At 39.3% G+C, this 23,670-nt stretch overlaps 2 protein-coding genes across 9 annotated transcripts in view; one reads left to right on the top strand and one right to left on the bottom strand.

Moving 5' to 3' along the window:
• Positions 1-23,670, top strand: part of GLDN (gliomedin) — a 226,113-nt gene that overhangs the window by 140,271 nt on the left and 62,172 nt on the right. Inside the window, exons 11-12 of one of the 8 annotated variants that reach the window (XR_006572588.1) lie at positions 417-581; positions 22,927-22,986. The exons of 3 other annotated variants lie outside the window; for them this stretch is intronic. The gene's annotated coding sequence lies outside the window, so the exon portion shown is untranslated. Of the gene's footprint in view, positions 1-416; positions 582-3,574; positions 3,600-20,455; positions 20,621-22,926; positions 22,987-23,670 lie in introns of those variants that run through there. 4 more of the 8 variants (XR_006572587.1, XR_006572590.1, XR_006572589.1 and 1 more) reach the window with 4 other exon arrangements.
• DMXL2 (Dmx like 2) overlaps positions 939-23,670 on the bottom strand; it is a 114,967-nt gene continuing 92,235 nt past the window's right edge. Inside the window, exons 31-44 of the mRNA XM_044980982.1 lie at positions 23,554-23,639; positions 22,908-23,109; positions 17,415-17,532; positions 16,496-16,558; positions 16,015-16,101; positions 15,786-15,907; positions 14,319-14,457; positions 13,548-13,608; positions 13,295-13,422; positions 8,085-8,162; positions 7,281-7,372; positions 5,839-5,891; positions 3,170-3,387; positions 939-2,182 (exon numbers count right to left, since the gene is read on the bottom strand). Coding sequence (XP_044836917.1) covers positions 1,973-2,182; positions 3,170-3,387; positions 5,839-5,891; positions 7,281-7,372; positions 8,085-8,162; positions 13,295-13,422; positions 13,548-13,608; positions 14,319-14,457; positions 15,786-15,907; positions 16,015-16,101; positions 16,496-16,558; positions 17,415-17,532; positions 22,908-23,109; positions 23,554-23,639 — 1,657 coding nt within the window. The 3' untranslated portion in view covers positions 939-1,972. The remainder of the gene's footprint in view (positions 2,183-3,169; positions 3,388-5,838; positions 5,892-7,280; positions 7,373-8,084; positions 8,163-13,294; positions 13,423-13,547; positions 13,609-14,318; positions 14,458-15,785; positions 15,908-16,014; positions 16,102-16,495; positions 16,559-17,414; positions 17,533-22,907; positions 23,110-23,553; positions 23,640-23,670) is intronic.

Raw genomic sequence — 23,670 nt, 5'->3', positions numbered from 1 at the left:
CTGCACTATATTTGAATTCATTTTTGTGAGTAACATCCTCCTTAAGTTGCAAATTCAATATATTAAAAAGAATCACATATACTGAATCTACTTAATTTAGCTTTAGGATGTTAAACTAGAAATAATTTAGAATGTTTTTGTTTTGCTCATTTTGACTACATAAAATACCGGTACTCATTTTAAATTTCACATTTTAGAGCTCGATATTTATTACTACTACTGTAATTAAACTGACTGAGGACACTCTGGCTAGGAAAAATAGCAGTAGGATTCGGAAACCTTTCACCTTTAGGGCAAATTTAATGCAGGCTGGAAAGGGAAACTTTTTTCTGATGTGATGCATGTCAAATGAACTAGTGGTCTCGGACCAATTACTGTTTCCATCAAATTAACACCACTGTGGGTAACCTTATCAGAGTCCAAGGACTGAACAAGCAGGAAGGAGAATGAATTCACCCAAGTGACAGGAACCATACTGGCAGGATGGTGTAAGAAGAGTGTGTAGTGCAGCTGCCTGTGCTGTAGAAAGTGAACTTCAGTTCTGTTAATCTTGCACCCCTTGGGAGCAGTGAAACACAAAAGTAAGTCCAACTGCAAACCTTTTTTCTTGCCAGTGACAATTTTAGCTCTAATGGTAACTACAGATCTAATCATAATACTGAAGTTTCAACAAGACTGTTTAAGTGCAAGACAAAAGACTGCACAGGAACTAACCTGTTCCATGAAATAAAAGGAATTTATTTAACTTACAAAGGTAAAACTAACAAATGACACTTCCTTTTCTTTCATATCCATACTTCACAACCTGCAATTAAAATCCCCTTTGGAGAAAGGTGCATTTTATCCCATTATATTTTACATTGCTGCACAGACACCAAAATTCTCATTGAAGAAGTAGGACAACTAGTTAACATTTAAATACACAGAACATGTATCTTAAGAACATGGTTTTTGTTTACACAGAAAAATACATCTAAATATGACAACAGTGGCTAGTATATTACAAGCAAACAATATTGAACTCTGCATAGTTTATACAGTATGCTCTGGTAATAACTTAAATTACCATTACTATTTATTAGCTGGCCACATAAAGCCTGACATTCATCTGAAATGTGGCATTGTATATTACATTGGTATTCTCTTATATAGCTTCATTTAAGGAAGTCTTACTTTTCCCTGGACAAACATAAGGGTTTCAAAACTAAAAGCTAACTAAAACCATGTTTCTCTTTACTACAAACATTTAATGTTCACATTACATTCCTAATGTAAAGGCAGAGCTCGAAAATAGAAAACACAGCCATCAAAGAAAAAATGTGCAAATTAAGAAAACATCGCATTTTAAAAATGTGTTCATGTGCAATGTATAGTATCAATGGTGTAGTAATACTACCTGGTAAAAATATCAGCATAAAACGATACAGGTGTCTCATAGTACATTCTTCATTGCACATTATTCCACAGCTTTTGCATCTATTACACTTTCCTGGCCTACAAATTCTTCCATACACTGAATACCCTTCATTACAACAGTCTATTTTTTTTAAATGAGTAGCTGTAGACATGCTTCAATTAGTAGCAAGAACTGGAAGAAAAATAAAACCTGAATCACATTACAAACTGCTTATTGACTTTATTTAGCGCCATGGTGCTTGTATATGTCTATGGCTACTGTTAGAATCTGTGTACTATGCTTACTAAAGAAGGCTCGCTGTAGGTTATTGAGCACTAACCTACCTATGACTTTAATAGGTTTCATTCTTTGTTTTTACAATGCACTACATGCATTTCCATTCCCACCAATCTATGTACGCAGTGCTCAAGAACCCTGCTTTAAAAGTCAGTCTCTTTTCTGTTTCAGATAATATTTAATGCTGCAGTAATTGCTCTGAAAGCAATGTACGATAATTCCTTTCATGAATGCATATTACTGCATTGTAGCTATTTAACAGAACTAAACAGCATAAATCTATAGAATGCTAAAAATGCCTGTAGGGATGTTGAAAGCATTAGGTAGAACTCTCATTTTCAGGGTGCCATCTGCTCCACAGGAGAAGATCCGATTGTCTTGCACAGTTTCAATCTGCATGACTCCAGCACCAATATTTCTGAATATGGACTGTTTGGCATGTTCGTTTTTAAAGGAATGAATTAAACCGTAGCCTGTCAGTCCCCAGACCTATATTAAGAGAATGACAGACAAGACATAATGAGGTTAAAATGTGCCCTTTCTATTGAGAATCTGGATCAAACCTTTCCTGCATCAAAACCCATTCAGCACAGAAGAAGGGAGAGAAAATATGGATGGTCAGAGAGGAAGCTGTACAGCTCCAGGATTCTCAAGATGCTCTTTTACTGGTATAAGTTAGAGCAGCCTAGGGGCTGCTTTAATAGATGACAGCTGGCCAGTCTCTTAAGCGACCATACACCAGCTGTGAATTCATGCAGTGAAGCTGTGCTCCCCTTCACCTCATCCTGCATGCCCCCACTCCTGACTTATCCCGTAAGATGGGGGTGGCAGCTGGCATACAAACTGCTTTTATGTCAGGTAAGAATTCCCCTCCGCTGGAACACGGGCAGAGAATCTGGCTCAAATTTCATTAACACTGGTGCATGATGAGAGTTTCTGATCTGGGACTCAGTTCTCGAAAGTGTGGAGAGTCCTCAAGCTCAGTGATGTAGGTCCAGGGCAGTAGGAGGCTGGGGTTCTCCTATCTGACTATAAAACATACTGCACCTCTCTAGCATGGCTTAGCGAAGGGCAAAACGTCTGCGCTCTCTCTGTCTGTTGCCTTCACCTGTTGTCTTTCCTCTTGTATTCAGATTGCAAACACGGTGGGACAGGGAGTGTGCTTTTGCAGTGTCTCAGCAGAGTTGGGTACTGGCCCATGATTGGAGTTCCTAGACACTACCCCAATACAACTAGTTAAAATTCTTATTTAGAATTTGATATCATACAGTTACTGAGACTACCCTACAGATCAACTGGCTAGCTGTCTATTTTAATAATTACTTTAGCACTGTTGCAGGAAAATGAAATACAAAGGAAAACAAGAACATATTCAGAAAGAGACAGTAATAAATTAAGATAAATAATTCAGCATAATGCACTGTGCTTTCTCCATGTAAAATTCATATCACAACTCAGCCACTTCAATAATCTTACCTTCATGTTACCTTCTGCTGAGCCTGTTGCAAAGTATTCTTCAGAAGGATCTAGTGAAAGAGCCTTAATAGCAGAGTCATGTGCTTGGAAGGTATGAAGGATTTGTCTCTGTCTGATGTCAAAGATGCAGACACATCCTTTCCTGCCTCCAGAAATCAAGAGTTGCTGCTTAGGTGCATACTGAAGTACTGTGGCACCATGATCGTGACAAGTGAAGGCTGAGAGACATATTGTAAGATTGTTACAGATTTGTAGTCTTGTGTAGTTTTCAATTTTAAAGTACAGTTCTATTCTGAAAGGTGACTTGCACTTTTTTACTACATAGATATGCTCCCTTTGAGTGTATACAGTCATATCTGCTACATGAATGACAAACTTTTTTGTATTACTCTTTACACTCCTTAGAGCTGCGGAGCCAGCAGAAGTAAGGTGAGATGGATTCTATTATTCCTTTAATCAGTTAGTTTTGATTTATAGTTTAAGCACACATCCCGCTTGAAATGTTTAAAATTGAGAAAATATAAAAATCATACTGTATGTTAAATTACATTAAAAACTATAATAGAAGATGAAAGCTGTAAAGTCGAACACTCAAAAATTAGAAAATGCCAAAAATAAAGTTGTGCAAACTTAATTTGGCCATCTTGTGTGTACGCATTATGATAATGTTCAGTTATGTGATCAAATGCTATTTTTGCCTCAGGACCTCTGCTTCATTCATTTTCTCTTAAAACTGAGATCCCACACTTCTGTGACACCGTAAAGAAACTAACTATATTGTACAGCCCATATTTTTAAAAATGTGCCTATAATGAGAGTAACCATATGTCCCGTTTTGGCTGGGACAGTCCCTTTTTTGAAGCCCTGTCCCGGCCATCCTGACTTTTTTCCAAAAGGAGGCATTTGTCCTGTTTGCCCTTGATGACTTTATCAGAAGAGCAAACAGGACAAACAGGACAAATGCCCACTTTGGGGGGGAAAAAAGTGTGGTGTGGGGAGGGTGAGCAGAGATGCCAGACCCCCACAGGGGGGAGGCAGGGCTGTGGGGGAAGCAGTGTTCCAGCATGTGTGGGGGACCCCTCATTGTGCAGGGGGGCCCTTCAAGGTTCCAGCGACTGGACAACAGCCTGGCAGGTGGCTGAGGGGGGGAGGGAAAGGGGACAGGATTATGGCAACAGCATGGGGGTGCCATCGGGCAAGCAGCCGGGGGTGTCCTGTTTTTTCTTTAGGAAATACAATCACCCTACCTGTAACATACATGTATAGTTGCTTGAGCAAATGCAGTGATTACTAGCTACATGCATACTCATAAAACAATTTTATGACAAGAAAATTCAAGCACAAACTCAATTCTGAGTTGTTGAAGTAAAAGATGAAAGTACTGAACAGAGGCAAATACATCTGTTAAACACCTGTTAAAAAACAGAGTTAACCACAAATGCTAAATCAGAATTGCTTTGTTTAGATAATCAGTAGTGGGGCAATTTGTTGTACTAATATATACTCAGTAACCTTGGACCCAACCTGGGTTATAAGATGGCTAAGCACTCACCATATCAGGCACAGTCAGGTGTATCCACCTCTTTCTACTGTATGTGGCATATAAAAAGACTCCAGCCCCAAAGGTCTTCATTCCTCAACAAGCAGAATAAAGAAAAGGGGGCGAGTCCAAGGCTGCCTAGTTTCCTTGTCTTTACTGGTCATGTGGATAAGAACACCAATGGAGGAGCTAATGATGGTCTAAAACAAGGCCCCACTCTGAGCCCTTCACTCTCCAGCTGATCAACATCAAGCAGCACAGACAGCAATATCCTGACATTATCAGTGTCCCCTATCAAAACTCAGACTATTACATTTTCTCTTGGCTGCATGTCCTTCCCTCACGCTGCTCCTTTTCCACAAATCACAACTCCTCTGTTGCTGGACTTCCCCACCCTCCCTTTTCACCTTAATCACACCATCTAATCTTTCCCAGCCTTGCAGCTTCCCTCACTCACAAGACCTCAAATAAATCATCCTCCCGTCACAATTTTTATTAACATGAAGAGGAAAAAAATCCATCATGAAACATTCTATACCATCAAGACAGATACACACATAACCTCCACCATCTTTTTCCTGTAACCCTTGCGGCCACCCTTGATCTTGTTTGTTAAACTTAAGTGGGCATCATGCCTGAATTAGAGTGTCAAGCTCTTTGGGACAGGCCCTGTATCATCTTAGTCATAACTCCCAATATACAGCTCCCCTGCTTCAAGGCAGTGCTGAAAGGTGTTATTAAGTGCCAGTTTCAGGAGAGGTCTACATGCAGACGTATGGACCTGTTACTAATGACGACTAAAAAGTTTGGACATATGGTGCCAAAACCAAACCACTACATTCAAATATTTAACCATTTATAAACACCTTCACAAGACAGCCTTGCCTGTGACCTTTTCTGATGTTCCTCTTTTTTTATACTTTGAGATGTACAAAAGTAGACTCATGTTGAGTGTCTTGAAACAATAGATTTTATGGCCTCCATCAGTACTGGTAATGCACTGAATAACTTGTAATACAGATGTTTAGTCTAGCCCCATATGAACTTTTTCCTCTCAAAATCCATGCACAAATCCTACTTGATTCTTTAACCATTAAAAAACTGAAATGTGTTTTACTGCACTACTTACCGTGAATGAGACTGTTACCAGGGGATACCAAAGTGTCCCATAAGCACACGTTTCTGGTGGAAAAACAAAACAAGTAATGATGGCAACTTGCTAAATGATCCCTGGGATAGTATGGGTCTCTTAGCCCAGTGTTTCCCAAACTTGTTCTGCCGCTTGTTTAGGGAAAGCCCCTGTAGGGCCGGGCCGGTTTGTTTATCTGCCACTTCCGCAGGTCCGGCTGATCGCAGCAAGCTCCAGGCCAATGGGAGCTGCTGGAAGCAGTGGGCAGTAGGTCCCTTGGCCCATGCCTCTTCCAGCAGCTCCCATTGGCCTGGAGCAGCGAACTGCGGCCACTGGGAGCTGCGATCGGCCAGACCTGCAGACACGGCAGGTAAACGAACCAGCCGGGCCCAACAGGGACTTTCCCTGCACAACCGGCAAAACAAGTTTGGGAAACACTGACTTTGAGGAGGGCTTGTGCAGGACCTTTGCAGTCATGGGGAAGACATGTAAAAGCACAAATGACAGTTAAAAGCCTAACTCCAGTTGATTCAGTCATTCAAGCCTTTGAAAAACTTTGAAGTCCCCAGTGGGGACTATGCTTGATTCTGCTTCCTTGAAGGCTAAGGGCTTGTCTACACAGTGCTTTGGTCTGCACAGGAGAGGTTTAAATTTTAGTTTGCATTACCGTGTTGTGCACTAACTGGCCCACGTGGACCCTGATCCTCCACACTAAAAGTCCCTAGTGCACATCAACATAGTACAGTTTGAAACAGGACTACATTAATATGCCACAGGGAACTTTTAGTGTGCACCAGCTGTTCGTGCACAACACGCTAGTGTGGACTAAAGCACATGTAGACAAGCCCTTGATGTTAGCCTTACAGGAAGGCTGGGAAACATACATGCCATTCAATGGCACAACCGGGATCACCGCCTGCATTTACTAAATAAGCACCTCCCCAATCCAGTACAAATGTACCCGTCAGAACGAGTTGCAGTTGGGATGTCTGGAAACCACTGAGTAATAATAAAAACAGCCACATTAGAAATGAAGAACACTACCAAAGTGAAATAATTTTAAAACCAGGAGAGCTAATAAAACAACAAGAGGTGCTCAGCCAAAACCCTTGATTCCAGGCAGTCAGACCTTAATAATTCATATTTAACTAAATAAAGGGAGAAAAAGGATAATTTAGCACTTAGTGATAAGGAGCTTTGAGAAGCCAACAGAATACAGGGAACTAGTCTGCAGAAAAAAAGTAACTGCAGAAGTGACACACAAGCAGGCAGCCATGCACATACAGCTGGTAGGGGAATTCAACAGCTTTTAGAACATTGGGCTTCAAAATTCTGGCTTCAAGATCCAAAGATCTGTTACGACAGGTAGCTTTGGTGAAAACCTTTAACCTCTCAGCCTAGATATTTTTATATATTTTTGACTGCACACTCTTTTACCACACCTGTTATCGTTGGACTGCCCGGATGTAGCCACTAGACTTGAAGAGGTAATGAATGCAAAGTCACTTGTGGTTTTACTGTGACACTGCCAACTCTATAAAATGAAACAATGAAAATATCACCAAGATGCAATCTTATCACCTATACGTCAAAGTTTCTAACCACTTACAATATATTTAGTCATATGTATTTCTACTAATGGCATATCACAAGCAAGGACTTTAAACACAAACCCCATTTACTTTGATTCATGACTAAAATCCCTACAGGAAGCGACACTGAAAGTGCAGAGAACAAAAAGATAAATTATTTTAACTATTTTTATTAGAAATTCTAGTATTAAGAAAAATCCCCAAATAATTCACTATGTAATTAAACTGTGACAAATACAGAGTACAATATGTTTTATCAATTTGAATTCACAATTAAGTGCCGGCTTTGTGTGCTGTATAACAGCAAAGAATTGAGAGGAGTGAAGTTATTTTATTTTATTTTTTTAAAAAGCTTGATATACACTACAATAGATTTCAGTCAAAGTAAATTCAAGGACAATGCTTAGGTTATAGCTGTAATCACATTCAGCTTGTTGTTTACTCTGAAATGAATTCTTCAAAGCTGTGTCCATCAAACGCTATACTTGTTTTGATAAAGTCTGCCAATTAGCACAGCAGAGAAAAACATTAATCAAGAATTCACATTATCTGAACCTGCTCTTGACCTGTTTGAAACTTTGTAAAGTAAGAGACACTCAGTCTTGGTTCCTAAACATTTCTCCTATAAAGAGACAGAATGATTTTGTTACATACCAGATACGGTTTAGGATTAGATACAATTTGGTTGACTTGCCAAATACTTAAAAATCCCTCTCCATCAGCCACGCCACACTGCAAGAAACAAATTTCATTTATTCTGTAAACCGCTGAAAAGGTCTCCAGTGGTCAGTCTGAGCTTTTCATCACTTTTGTGATATTTAACAAGAAGCTGAAAGAGCTGCACGTGTATTAAATACAATGGGTAAAAATCTGAAAGGCACCTACGTGATTCAAGAGTCTAAGTTCCATTTTCAAAAGTGATGGCATTTAGGCCTAAAGCCTCAAAAGGATTTAAGTGCCTAAGCCCAAAATTTAGAACCTCAAAAACTCTGTTCAGCTGGTGCCTAACCTTCCATCAGTGAGCATGCACAAAGCCAGCTACATCCTCATGCTGCTGAGTGGCTCAATGCTTAAACCCTAGAGGGATTAATAATCTAGGCTTTTCTCCCCCGCCACCCAATCCAGGTTCAAATCCTCACTCTGCCTGATTTGAAGGGACTTGAACCCAGATTTCCAATCGCTCCGGTGAATGCCCTGCCACTGAGCTAGAGGATATTCTGGATAACCCTGTCCCTCAATCTCTCTTTTGGAAGCTGTTCCACTTCGAATAAATACTTAAATAGTCATTGGGCCAGAGAGTGTGACAATAAGGCTATCGCCAAGTTGTTAGCACATTCACTGGGAGTCTGGTTCGAGTCCCAGCGCTAGCCAAAGCACTCTATGGAGCTACTAGTGTGTGGTGGTAAGGTCCACGCAGCCATTTAGCGCGCAGCAGGCTAGAGCTCTGTACGTCCAAACTCCAGCTTGCCACACGCCAACAGGCAAGCCCTAAACCTCTTTGAAATGCTCCTACACGATGAAGCCCTCTTTTGAAACTGGGACTCAGGTGCTTTTTAAAATACTGTCCTATAAGTTTGAAGTAGATTCTTTTATTTTTAAATGTTTTTAATTTGAAATAACTAAGCTTCAGTTAGATCTGATACTCCACCACACTAATGAAACAAGTTTAATAAACCAAACAGACATGATGTCCTATAAAAATGACTTAGGAATCATTATGGAATAACTGCATTGTATTATTACGTGTGGCGAAGCCACAGAGAGCTCTGCAGATCAACACAAATGAGTAGCAATTAACCCTTTAGACCACACTCAGGTACGCTGTATATGCTATGTGCTTCACAGACATAATATTTTAAACGTTCTTTAAAACACTTCAGTGATACTATTCAAATCCCTGTACCTGTAAAGTCAGGCCTCACTAGTTCCATGATGTGGTTTAATGTTTCCAGCTGTCCCCAAATGGGGGGATTGTCCGGGATGACCCTTTTTGTTGTCCTGTAACTGATTAGAGGGATGTCAAAACATCCCTAACTCACAGCAAGTCACTTTTATTCCCTTAAGATTGTAATAAAGTTAATCAAAGTCAAACAAAGTTAGTTTGTATATTTTACTGTGTATGTGAAGACAGAACCAGTCCTGAAAAATCAGACGATATGGCTACTGAGGGAAACAAAACTGAGGGGTTGGCAAATTCTTCCTCCTAACTGGGAATCTGTTTCCTGCTGAGTCACTCCCTCCCTCTTGAGCTGAATCCTCTGGAGCCTCTCCACCCCCACAGACTTGCTTCCAGGGGAGCGCCATTTACATTGCTCTCCTCCTCCCATCCCCTCCCCTGTTCCTCATTGTACGGTGGGGCCAGACAGGACTCCTATTCCCTGAATGGCTCCACAGTGGGATCAACCCCAAGCATCTTCCTCCTTTGAACAGGAGGGTTTAATACATTTGTTAGGTATTATGGGTGCTTCAAAGCCTTAAGCACATCCAGGAAGCAGAGCAGGAGATGCCAGATGGCAATTACTTTAGTTTGAATCAATCCCACTTCTGCAAGATGGCCAGCAGGAAAGAATCAGTGGATGAACACTTACTCTTTTTTAAACCTTACATTAAAATGATGGCAAAGAGGAATCCACCTACTCCAGAACGGGGAGACAGGCAGAAATTGATGTGTGTAATAAACATAAATGGGTCAGATAAATGAAGGATTACGGCTGAATTTTGGAGGCTGCTCACAAAAGAAATACACAAGACTTCTAATCTAGCCCTATGCTCGGGGGGAGATCACACAAGCTAGAGGGACTCCAGTGAGGCCCATTTTCAGGCAGGGGATTCTTTGGCCAGACTTGGTCCCGGCTAAGGGGAAGGAGCTCTAGCTATTCACTAGCATCAACATCTTTCCAGCTGTCCCTCTGCCATTCCGGCTGTCCAACCAAGACCAAATATAAATCTACAGTTCTCTCCATTAGCCTAACCCCCACACTGGGCACCATTGTAGTCACTCACCCACACAGTCCTTGTCCTAAAATCTGCCACCATCTGTCACTGGTTCAAGACTGGGTGCTGCCATCTTGCATGTTAACCCAATTTAATTTTAGAAGAATAGAATGACTCTGCTTTTGAGATGAAGAGAAGGAAATGTCTCTGTCTGTCGAGTGGCTTAAAAGAGTGACTGCTTTTTTGAAGTTGCTTACAGGTTTGCAATGGAACTGGTAGTCCCGGTGGCAATGGATTTGTGGGAAAAACATACAGATGAGGCAGTCAAGAGTGCACAACAACTATCTCACCTGCATATCATTATCACTTCAGAGTAGAGTTGACTATGATTTTGACTAAATGGGGTTTTTGTTTTATTTTTTATGGAAAATGCCAAGTTGTTGACACTTTTTGCAGGAACATGTCAGTTTTGGGAAGGCGTCTCAGGTCCAGAATGGAATTTCTGGTCAGATCCAGAGACACACCCACTCCAGAACAGCCAATAGAATGGTGTTTAGGACACTCACCTGGGTTGTGGGAGACCAGGTTCAAGTTGGGGCAAGTCTGTTTCAGAGCAGGGACTTGCAACTGGGTCTCCCACATCCACACTAAGTGCCCTAACCATGAGGCTACTGGCTGTTCTGGGTTGTGTGTGAGTGTGAGAGAGAGAAATGTTTTGTCCTTATACTCAATGGGAAAATTCTTGAGATTTCAAAACATTTTGATGGGACATTTTCTCGATGAGCTCTACTTGGGTCTATAATCAGTTACCATCACTTTGTAGTTTCTATTAAATGATTCCTTAGGATCATTGTCACCTTACAGGAAAAACTTTCAAAACCAGTTCTGTTAGTCCAGTGTATCTCCTGTTTTCTCTTCCCTTTTTTTATTAGTACAGATATTTGAATGAAAACCAGAATGTGTCTTCTATCTAGAGGCTCCTCTGCTCTTGATGTTCTTTCCCTACCTGAAGTACTAATCCTCTGTCTGTAACATCATCTCTTCCACAACAATCAATTGCAATGGCACAAAGAGGGGATTATTGCTTTGTGTGAGGCCAAAAAACAGGAGACACATTCTTCAATAAAATCCTGTTTTTATTCTTACCTATGAAACACAGGGTAAGAGTACAGAAGCTATAAGATATATAAACAGAATTGATTTCTATTAATTTCTATAGCTTTATGCCAGTATGATTCCACAGGAATCAATGGCATTACATGGGCAGAAACGGATAAACCAGAGAGGAGAATCCGTCTCAATGTTTATTCAAAGTCTTCTATAAAGATAAAAAATTAGTTGCTCTGGTAATGGTTACGTCAGCAAAAGCACTTTGACTTGAAGCAGTAAGACACAGCAGATGAACACTTCAGAAACAAATCATGTACCAGATTCACTGGCACACTACAGCTACCTTGCACTGGAGATGCAAATCTAATTTAAATAAATAGCTAGGTAAGTGTGGTTTACAGCTGTTTTACATTGTCAGGGTGCCACAAAGCAAGTGGAGAGTATGAATGAATCTGGGCCCTAGTTTTCACAAAAATGTCTATTAGTAAGAATGAGGGGAAAATCCAGAAATTATATAATTTCAAAACTGAGGGCCAGATTTCTTGGTCCAGGCTCTTTGTGCAAGACCAGTGTGAGTGACAAGGAAGTGGGGGAGAAGGAGACTTTAAAGCCACTGTTATGCTCCCCAATTCTTGGGCTGTCTGGACAAGGACTGAGTCCACCAATATAAATTACAGCAGCCTGAAGTCTGCTCTAAGTAATGTCTGGTGGCTCATGGGACCCACAGAGCCATTCTGGTAGCTGGGCAGCCTAACACCACAGACCAGTACAGGAAGTGAAGTATGTGTCACTGTGGTGGCTCTGTGCATTGTAGGAGGAGAACTAAAGGATGTTTACAACTTCTTTGTTCCAATGGAGCAGCACAAAGCAGCCAGATAGCACTAGATGATTTTCAAAGTTTGAGCCATCTGCATCTCTATCATAGAAATAACAAAAATATATTTATAATCATATTACAGCTTTTCTGCTGAGACTTTTGCAAAATGTGCTCACTATAAAAAGAAAATACACATCTAGTATTGTATTTATGCCACTCTCCTAAAATATCTTATGATTCTAAATTGAACACTTTAATACTAGTGCTAATATCTCTCTGCACTTAAACTGCAAGGTGGAATATCCTCAATATTGAGCTTGACTGACTACAGTGGAGGTATAAATCAGATAATTTTTTTTGGACAACCAGTTTCTGCACAGTACTATGAGGATATATGCTGCCATAATATTCCATGTTTGTCAATGACTGAGTACCACAAAACAATGTGGCCATCTCCCAGGTTGGTTGCCCTTCATCAAAATCCTATTTAAGGTCAAAATGTTGAACCCATTACTCTTTCATATTTAGATGGTAATTGTTCACCACTGAAAGCAAGGGGTTGACAACCTGGCTCCAGCTAAATGAGGCATTATGCAATCAAAATAAGGGCCTGTTTCTGCAAAAAATGACTACTGACTCAAATCAGCTCCACTGACTTAAGGTTGGATTACTCATGGAAATAACTGTTTCTAGGACTAGTCATAACGTAGTTAATCTCTACAGTGATCATTAATATGAATATTGAAAGTTGCTTATTCAATACAAGAGGAGATGTAGATTTGAAGAGTGTCTGAACTTAAATATCCACATGTAGCTTTAACGATCTGTTTGCTTGATTGTATTCTTTGTTTTATATGTGTTGGGACAAATCACTTCTACATTCTAACACATTCTAGATATTTTTGTGCTCCCCTAGATAAAAACTGGCTAAGGTGTCCACAGTATAATCAAATGTTCATTTAAAAAGAAGAGGTGGAAAAACCCCTATTTTGGGAGGACTAACCTTATTGCCCTGGGAATTGAAATACATTCTAGTAACCCTTGCATTGCCAGCTTGTCGGAAGCATATCAGCTGCTGTGGCCTTGTCCATTCAAACATTCGAACGCTACCATCTTGGGCTCCTGTGAGATCTGGGGAAAAAGGAAAATATAGTTGATTTATTAATCAACAGGAAAATATAACATTTGTTCTGTATTACGTTTTGAAAAAACAAATACATTTTTCACATTCACATTGTTAAACAGAAATTACTTACAATACTGATGGACTGGATGTGAAGCCATTCTCTTGACATTATTCAGATTTCTTTTAATGAGCTTCATATAAAAGAAATATCATATTCAATTTGTGAACTTCAAAGATTAACTACTTTTGAACAAGTTTGGAAAACATAATTGAACTCAGGATATTGTATATATTACTACACAATGAACTGTTTTTTTGTCCCCTACCTATAGATTGTTAATTGTTAACCATATTCTGATCCCATTACTTTTAGTTGCAACACAACAACTAAGCCTGAATTCAGGAAAGGATTCCTAGTCAGGACAGCACTTAAGCATGTGCTCACCTTTAGGCATGTCCCATTGAAGGACACTGTACTTAAATGCTTTTCAGATTTGGGGTCTGAAACAAAAAGTTACGAATTACCTTTCAATTGGCATTTTAAAAAAAGAAATCTGTCATGGAGAAAGATAATAATGGTAGGGTATTCACTTAAACAATCAAGACATTTAGGAATACAGTACATCAATCAACTGTGTAAGAAAAAAAATCTTTTGGAGATTTATTTTCTAATAAGTGTTGGGAACATAGTTTATACTATTCATTGATTAATGGAACAAGTTAGTTATAGGTATGCCAATCCAAAATTATTCATGTAAGAGAATATTTAATTAGTTTGGCATTTTTTGCCAGCTGATGGTTATTCTATGACCATCCAATGTAATAAAATGAAAGCGTGCTTCTGAGTGTAGATCTTTGTATTAACTAACTATATAAATAGCAAACAAAACAAACTGCATACCACACCAGCTCCAGTGCTAGTTTGTCCACTACCTAACCATGGCATAGGCGAAGATGGCTGCATCTGATTCACTCCAAATGATGGTGCACTTGACTGAGTGAGTGTTGTGGTAGAACCACGAAAGTCAAGGTCATCTGAACTGTAAAAAGATACCAGTGTAACGCTTTGTTACTGTTACATTTCACTGTTCATCTTTTTTTTTTAAGTAATAGTGGCTGTGACAGATTGCAACTGCATGCTATGTCTTTGGAGATCATATTACATTAAGTTTACGAATGGCTTATGTATCATTGTGGGCCAGGGACTGTATGCAACTCCAGAGGGGAGGGCTACCACAGTGCCTCTAGCGGATGGTGGGGAGGGAGGTGGTGATTAATCATTCAGGTTGTAAACGCATCCAGAGAGGCTTGCATATACTGGTTCAAATGGGATTTTCAGAGACCAGCAGTCAAAGAAAGCCTTTTGGTGTAAAAAGGCTGAGTTTAAATTGTCATAGGGCCTTCATTTTGATTCAGCAAATGGATCAAAAGGTCCAAAGGGAGCCCCAAAGAATTGGAAGGACTTCAGCTTACTAAGACCCCCAAAGCCTGATGGGTGACCGTTGGTAGGCATTTAGCATGTGTATAGGAACTTATTGTGTTTAGATGTTTTCTCTGTAAGGCTTTTACCCTAAAAATAAATGTATTTTGCTTTAAGGGTGGTTGGTAATTGATGTACACCACTGTAACCCCTGGAAAAAAGTTAACCATAGATGCTGGGCCCTAGTCAGACCTGCTGGGGAAATCACAAGCCACAAGGGACTGCAAGCCTAAATACTCTGTTTGGAAGGGGAGAGATGTAGGTCACCACTATGTGTTGATGTGACAGATGGGACCTTGAAATCGTGAGTGCCCTCCAGGAAGACCAGGAGGGGGGAAGTCCAAAGGTGTAGTTAATCTTGACACTGTGACAGGCCTGACGACAGCAATTCCAGGCCTCAGAGCCAGCGCCGTCCCTATGAGGGTGCTGGGCCCGGGGCGGATGTGATGCATCTGTCACGGGACCGACTGTGCTGGCCAATCGTGCTGGGCCTCCCCAAAGTGTGGGGCCCAGAGCAGTCGCGCGCACCTAGAAGCCCTGTGGCCTGCCCGGGGAATTTAAAAGGGCCCGGGCTTCCGGCCGCCATGGGCCCCTGGGCCTTTTTAAATTGCCTGCCCCCTTTGCCCCTGTCAGCAGGCCTGCTGCTGACCTGCTGTGAACAAACTGTGTGACCTTGGACAAGTCACTCAAAACTTTGTCTCCATTTCCCCATCTGTAAAATGAGGATAATGATACTTAACTGCTTTTGTAAAGGGCTTTGAGATCTATGGAAGAAGAATGTATATGTTTTATTAGTTCACATTTTTGTTGTTGTTAATATCTGCACTTGTCTGTACTTTCAAAGTAAAAAGTTACCTTAAATATAATTACAAAGAAAGAAAAACTAACCTTTTAGATTCTCTGTCATATTCTTCCCCAATCCATATAAATGACTGAGCAGCCAATAGAGCTGAAACATCCAGTTCTTGCACATCATGTGTAGACGCTAAAACAATTTCACTGCTGTTTGCCTGCAGAGTACAAACAGATAACATACGCTAGTTTTAATTAAGACCTTAGAGCAACACAAACACAACGATTTAATAACACGGTTAGTAATAATGTTGTTGGCTTTTACCTTATTAACTGCAAATGCCATTATCATATCAGACTCTTTGTGAATTATTTTTGCTTTTCCCCCTGGGTAGCCAAGATCTGCTTCAACCTACAAAACATTTACAGGTAATTTTAATTGGTGTATAACTTTTTTTTTTGGTAGTGGTATGGACAGACTGCAATATCTATAGAAATTCATGCAAGAAAAGTTCAGTGGCCTCAGCATTGGTTAGGAAGCTAAACTTCAGACTTTTTTTGCATTCACCAAAAGCCAAAAATTGTATATTTGAAAGTTTAAAAAAACCCCACAAGTTGTGTGAGTAACACAATTTACAAGGTGTTCACTTATCCCAATCATAGGACATCCAAAGTAAACGCACTGATTAAGAGTCTGTCACACAGAGACTACATAGAACATTTAGCTTCTGTCAATATTAGAAAAGAAAAGCCAGTCCCACAGAACTTTTAAGAATGTGCTAAAGGTTTGGGAGAACGGATACTACCTTGTTTTTGTGATCTTCTGCTACGCAGTTTTGTTTGACCTGCTCCACACGATCTTCTACAGACTACATAACACCACACAGTCACAAACACAAAACACATGCACAAACAAATATAAAAAAAGAATGAAACATTCCAAACTAGATTTAAAAGGCCACCCCTCTCAGTAAATGATGACAAATGTTCATAATTTTTTTATAAAAGGCACAGAAACTAAGACAGGAATCTAAACAAACTCACTTAAAATGTAATGCCTCCTAGATGAACACAAAATGTATGGTATAAAAAGTACTTGTCCCACAATTTTGTTAGACTTGCAAATAAAATTTAGATATCCTTTTCTTTTTAAAAATGTATGACATAATAAATAAAAGAAGGAGCAACACACACACACAAACTTCATACTTACAGGAAGTTTTAAGATAGTAAGTAGTACGCTTGTTTCCAGTTTGTTACACATCAAAGTTTAAATTTAATTGCAACTCATTTCAGTTGTAATTATGATAGTCATAAAAATCAATATTATATATCACTATACATAATATGTATATGTATATATTACACATGCATATATACATATATTTAAACAAAGTAATTGCTCATTTCAATATATTATATAGGACAAGCCATAGAGATTCAAGAATATTCAATTAATTTATGACCATTATCCTATATAAAATGTTTTTAAATATATATACTGCATTTTAAACTCAGCTATGCCTTGTCTAAGAATACACATTTTTAGTTTGATATGTACTTTAATAAACAGCATGCTATCATGTTGATTTTAAAACACTGCTGAAGTGAAAAACAGGAAACTGAAATGCCAGCCAAAATGAAAACATTAAAACAAAATTAGAATGGAGACACTTAAAGATTGAGGAAAAGTAAAAAAGCCTCTTAATTATTAGTTTTGTTTACCTCACTTTGCTTTCTTTTCTTAGTGAATATATATCTTATGAAGGTCTCCTGAAGAAGTTCTTGTTTCACAAGAAAATGCCATAGTCTTTTAACTGGAAATGCTGAATAATCCCTTGATCTGAAAGAAAAAATGTGTGTTTTACATAATTTTCAATATAAAATTAATCATAGTCATAATATAGTTAAATGTGGACAAAAATGTGAAGAGACTCCAAACCATTTTAGATGCAATTCAGCATGAAACAAAATGATGGATTTGTATGCTCTGTGTTCTATCCAAGAGACGTCATAAGGAATAAAAGCTTTCCTGGACTTCCTCTGTGATACCACTTAGAGTTACTGAATTCAAAGTGATTGTGGGCCACAACTTGTTTCCTTGATTCACATACACTAATATATTTAGAGTGTGCTGAAGTCACTCTCATATTACAATTATGGCATCAGGATGACACAAATAAACCATGTAAAATGCTTTTACATTTTTCTGCTAATATTCAAAAGGCGTTTGGCAATTCTCCAAAACGGGCCATATTTTTGGAGTGTAATGTACCCATCCTCTGCGTGCGCGCACACAAACACATCATATATCATTTGAAACTTTATTTTATGTACATTTAGATGAGGTACACTGTGAAGCTGTTAAGTGGTGCTATAAGACTGTACATAAGCCTGTGAAACTACAGTACCCAAAATTAGTTTGTGGATGACACAAAGCTGGGAGGTATTGCTATCACAGAGAAGGACTGGGATATCATACAGGAAGAACTGGATGACCTTGTAAACTGGAGTAATAGTAATAGGATGAAATTTAATAGTGAAAAGTGGGGATTAATAACAAGAACTTTGGTTATAAATTGGGGACACATCAGTTGGAAGTAACAGAGGAGGAGAAGGACCTTGGAGTATTGGTTGATCATAGGATGACTACGAGCCGCCAATGTGATATGGCCATTAAAAAAGCTAATGCGGTTTTAGGATGCATCAGGCAAGGCATGTCTAGAAAAGATAAGGAGGTGTTAGTACCATTATACAAGGCACTGGTGAGGCCTCATCTGGAATACTGTGTGCAGTTCTGGTCTCCCATGTTTAAGAAGGATGAAGTCAAACTGGAACAGGTACAGAGAAGGGCTACTAGGATGATCCGAGGAATGGAAAACCTGTTTTATGAAAGGAGACTGAAAGAGGTTGGCTTGTTTAGCCTAACCAAAAGAAGGCTGAGAGGAGAGATGATTGCTCTTTATAAATATATCAGAGGGATAAATATCAGGGAGGGAGAGGAATTATTTAAGCTTAGTACCAATGTGGACACAAGAACAAATGGATATAAATTGGACAGTAGGAAGTTTAGACTTGAAATTAGACAAAGGTTTCTAACCATCAGAGGAGTGAAGTTCTGGAACAGCCTTCCAAGGGGAGTAATGGGGGCAAAAGACATATCTGACTTCAAGATTAAGCTTGATAAGTTTATGGAGGGGATGGTATGATGGGATAGCCAATTTTAGCAATTAATTCATCTTTGATTATTAGCAGGTAAATATGCCCAATGGTGTGTGATGAGATGTAAGATGGGGTGGGATCTGAGTTACTACAGAGAATTCTTTCCTGGGTGCTGGCTGGTGAGTCTTGCCCACATGCTCAGGGTTTAACTGATCGCCATATTTGGGGTTGGGAAGGAATTTTCCCCCAGGGAAGATTGGCAGAGGCCCTGGAGGTTTTTCGCCTTCCTTGCAGCATGGGGCACAGGTCACTTGCTGGAGGATTCTCTGCACCTTGAGGTCTTTAAACCATAATTTGAGGACTTCAATAACTCAGACATAGGTTAGGGGTTTGTTACAGGAGTGGGTGGGTGAGATTCTGTGGCCTGTGTTGTGCAGGAGGTCAGACTAGATGACCATAATGGTCCCTTCTGACCTTAAGTCTATGAAATAATTTTTCCCTGACCACCAGATTAGCCTAGGTGGAGTGGGGGGCTAGAGTTTGTCTTCCCCACAGTGGGTTCAGGGAGAGCTTTTTTGCAGCAATAATCTCTCACAGGGATTGCTTCCAGAAATACACAAGTTGAATTTGGGACATGTCAGAGTTGTACTGAACCCAGGAAAGGAAACAGATACTGCATCTGATCAAAGTGCATCATGTTCACCTGCTATAGCTACCAGAGCAAGCACATCTTCTAGAGACTGGTCCCACTGATTTTGTTTGCTTGAGAAAAACATAAGAGACTAGAAACTTCATAAAATAGAAACATTTGAGAGAGCAACCAATCTAAATGAGGCAGCACTTCAAGGAGATGATACGTTGCACAGAATATCTGTGAAAGACTTGATTGCTAAGGATGAAGTTTATCATTCAACATACCTTTCTTCCTACTTGAGTAAAATGAATTTTAAAGCAAAACCACCTAGTTACACTGCAACAGTCACCTTACGACATCGCATTTTATCAGCTGATTGAAGAGACAGACAATGACCTAATGCAAAGATATAAAGCTCTACTTACCTCAGATGTAGAAACTATAAACTATTCCTGGCAAGATTAGAAAAACGCTAAGGTTCTGCAATTTCATTCCATGCACGGCATGGACAAGGAAAGCCTACCATTGTTCTATGCAGTGCAATAACAATAGCTGATGCTATCCAAACTGCTAGTAATCTGTGGTAGGAATTTAAGTCATCTAAATGTTTTGTGGATCTACTTCTCGAGTGAGCCTGATTAAAAGCTTTCAAATGAACAAGTGATTTTGTATAATGCCGCTTCAATCCTTTGCCAAAATAAAAGCCTCAGATTATTATCCAAAGCAAGGTGATTGTAGTTTACAGAGGTCAGCTACTTTTGTGCCTTAAATGGTGCAGGAGTTTGTCCTTTTCTTGATACATAAAGAAGCATACTCATTGCTGGCTGAATTGTATCATCATTCAGAACATATTCAAAGAAGGTGCCTCTCGATTGTGGAGTGAATAGTATTAAACAGTTCCAAAATGATTATACCACCACACAAGCTTTGCTGCACAGCTATATCTTGATTTTTGTGTCTCACAATTTAGTTGACATACTACACCTTCATGGATTCTGCATCAATTTTGATGAGCTGGGGGGATTCATCACTAGTACTGCAAAAACTGAAGTAGAAAGACTCCAGGGAGGTGTGTTCATTCCAGTTTTGAAGAGCATGTCAAAAGAGCATCTTGGCAAAGATTTGGATGTCTTCGCTCATAGGTAAACAGGATATTGGATCACTATTGCAATATGGATGTAAAACTGCGCATGATGAACTACTTGCTTTATTTTTCAAGGGCGCCCAGTGTCGTCTGAACTTCTACAAGATCTTTTTTGTGCCTGTTCCAGTAGGGGTCACTGAACAATCTTCCCTGCACAGAATTGCCAAGGCACTGAAGATTGTGGTAATTCACACACTCTTCACTGAGATCATAATGATGAACAAGACTATGATAATGATGTTGACTAGAAGTCTCATCAGTGCTATTACATTTTAGTGATATCTATACAAATTTATTATTAGATTGTTGTTGTGATGCTTTCAGGTCACAAAGAAATCCAATTTTATGTCTTGAAATAAGACACAAATGTATTAAACTAACAGAAAAGAATGCAAATATTTCCTAGTGGTCCATGCATCATGTTGATGGTATCGCTGTTTATCCACATTTCTATGGTAATGGCATCAATTGACAGTTCCACATCAAACTTTGTCTTGAAGTACACATAATAAGCCTTCAAATGAGCATGTGTGTAGAGAAGGTACATTAAGTTGACCAAATTGGTGGGTCTGCTGCTCGCCTATAATGGTTTAATTAGATCACATAAGAACCGAAATGAAATGCAATGTTTCACATTTCTGAACAAGTGTCACTTAATGCATGTTTGTAACAGTAGAAAGGAAATTGTGAACAAAAATCTGTAGCAGTATCAACTACACAATTGTTCTACTAAATGGTGCATGAAAAAGCAGACAAAATATGAGTAGAATAAAAATGCAAGTAAAACTGTGGGAAGAAGTTATCCAAAGATTAATAAAAGGATTTAATCACCTAAATACCACTTAAAGCACCTAAATCCCAGAATCAGGAGTTTATAAAACCACTGCTCAGCTGCCTCGAACCATTTAGGTACTGGGCTCTGGGATACTCTGATGTGGGGCTCCCTCAGTCTTTGCTGAAGCTGTTCCACTTTGGATAAACAGTGAAAGAATCATTGGCCTAGTGAGAGAGTGCGCGCACAAACATGAATGACTTCATAGATTGATGGTTGGAGCACTCACCTGAGAGTTGAGACACCCAGGATCCTGCTCCAATGACTTTTTTATTAATTATTATTATTTATTATCCACAGATGATAAACTGGCAGTTAACTGGCAGTTCAAATCCTCTCTCCTCCTCAGGTGCAGGGCAGACTTGAACTAGGGTACTCACCTGGGATGTAGGATACCTTAACTATTGGCCTACAAGTTATGAGGGAGAGCCTTCCACTTTCTCTCACCCCCTGGCTTCTTGCTAAAACAGTGCAGTTGCCTAATGCCAAGGGAGGGCTGACAGCTGAGAACCAAGCTGAGGGAGTGACCTCTTGCTATCCTCAGTGCAGTCACCTATCTTTGAGAAGGGCAAGGCTTAGCACACACCGTTTGGTTTGGCATCTCCCATTGGGTAGCTTAGGCAAGGAGCCACCTAGTGTGCTCACTTTTATGAATCCCATTCTGAGGCACTGCTATCTCCCCATTCATTGCATAGGGAGCCGAGGCACTGAACTCAGGCTTTGTGAAGCCAGCGATTTTCTAGGCACCTACAATTTATGCATGGCAATGCTCAGCGTCACTGTGTATAAGTTTCTTTGTGACTCTAGCCTGGAAATATTTCCCAGATTGAAAATGAAAGTTACTATTGCAATTCATTCTTGAAAAAATAGGGTAAAAAATAAAATGAACTGCCAGAATGAACTGGGAATAAAAACCTGTAGCAGCATCAACTATGCAAATCATGGGCAGATGAGTGGATAAACCATACATCAGTTCTGCAAACTTCTCAAACTCTCTTAAGTTCATTAATTTACGCCCAAATCCTGCAAACACTTATTTAACTAGCTTAACTTTAAGCACATGGCTAGTTTAGTTAGCAAGATCTAAGCCTTAAGTAAGCATTAACAGTTCAAAGGGACTTCAATTCTCTTCCCTCATCCCAACCTCGATTTATTTTTTCCCCTTTCCTTCTCATTAACTGGCACTAATAAATTTAAGTCAATTTTGTCATTTTAATTTATTTGTAATAATTAAACATAAGCATCAGTAAAAACAGGCACTGTATTATGCTGCATTCATTAAGGTACAACTGTAAAGCCACTGTAAGTTAGGTTTTATTTGGCTTAGCCACCTCACTATTTTCTTTTAACTAAAATCCACTAGATAATTGACTGTTTCTGCCCAAAAGGTGCATTTGTCAAGTTATAATAAAGCCTGGATAGCTGTTTCCTGAAAGCTTTTCTTACTTGAATGGTGTGTTTTCAGGTTCAAGCATTGCTTTGTTGCGGAGAACAGCTGATCCAGCTCCCACTCCAAGGTCACTGGGATAAGTATTGATGTAGTTTGGTGGTGGGCCTTCAAACTGATCCATTCTTTCTTGAAGGATCTGTTCCCAGTTTTCCAAATTTTTGATCACAGCAATACCCAATGGTGATGTTACAGGCAGATCTAAAGTGGAACACAAAGGTTTAATACCAATATAAAACCCCTACGCTATTAATAGCAATAAATGAATCCTGCAGTAAAGTGCAGAGACAATATTATGAAGAAATTTTTTTTGGATAGTAACAGCCCAGGGCAGAATTTATTCAGATACCAAAAACAACTAAGTAAAACTACAAACAAAACAAAAATCCACAACCATAGTCTGACATAGTATTCTACTGTTTACATTTAATAAGCATAGGGAAGGTGTGTGTGTGCGTGCTTCCACAGAACTTACAGAAAAAGATTTAAAAAAAAATTGGATCGGTGCATTTAAAAAAACCCTGAAATAAAACACACAATTCCATATATTAACAATTGGGCAAAACAACTTTTCATATATAAATGCCAATACTTCTCTAACTCATATATAGAGCAAGGTAAAATAGAAATTAGAATTTAACTCACCAAAGAATTCCAAACCAGCAATGGGAAAAAAGTTCTTAATGTTGTACAGAGCTAGTTTTACTATCGCCAAATGTATAAGAGCCCAGCTGTAGAAAAAGAACAGGTTTTTTCATTTTG

The sequence above is a fragment of the Mauremys mutica genome, chromosome 11 (assembly GCF_020497125.1).
Source record: "Mauremys mutica isolate MM-2020 ecotype Southern chromosome 11, ASM2049712v1, whole genome shotgun sequence".
NCBI lineage: Eukaryota > Metazoa > Chordata > Testudines > Geoemydidae > Mauremys > Mauremys mutica.
This window is presented reverse-complemented; position numbering and strand designations above follow the sequence as displayed.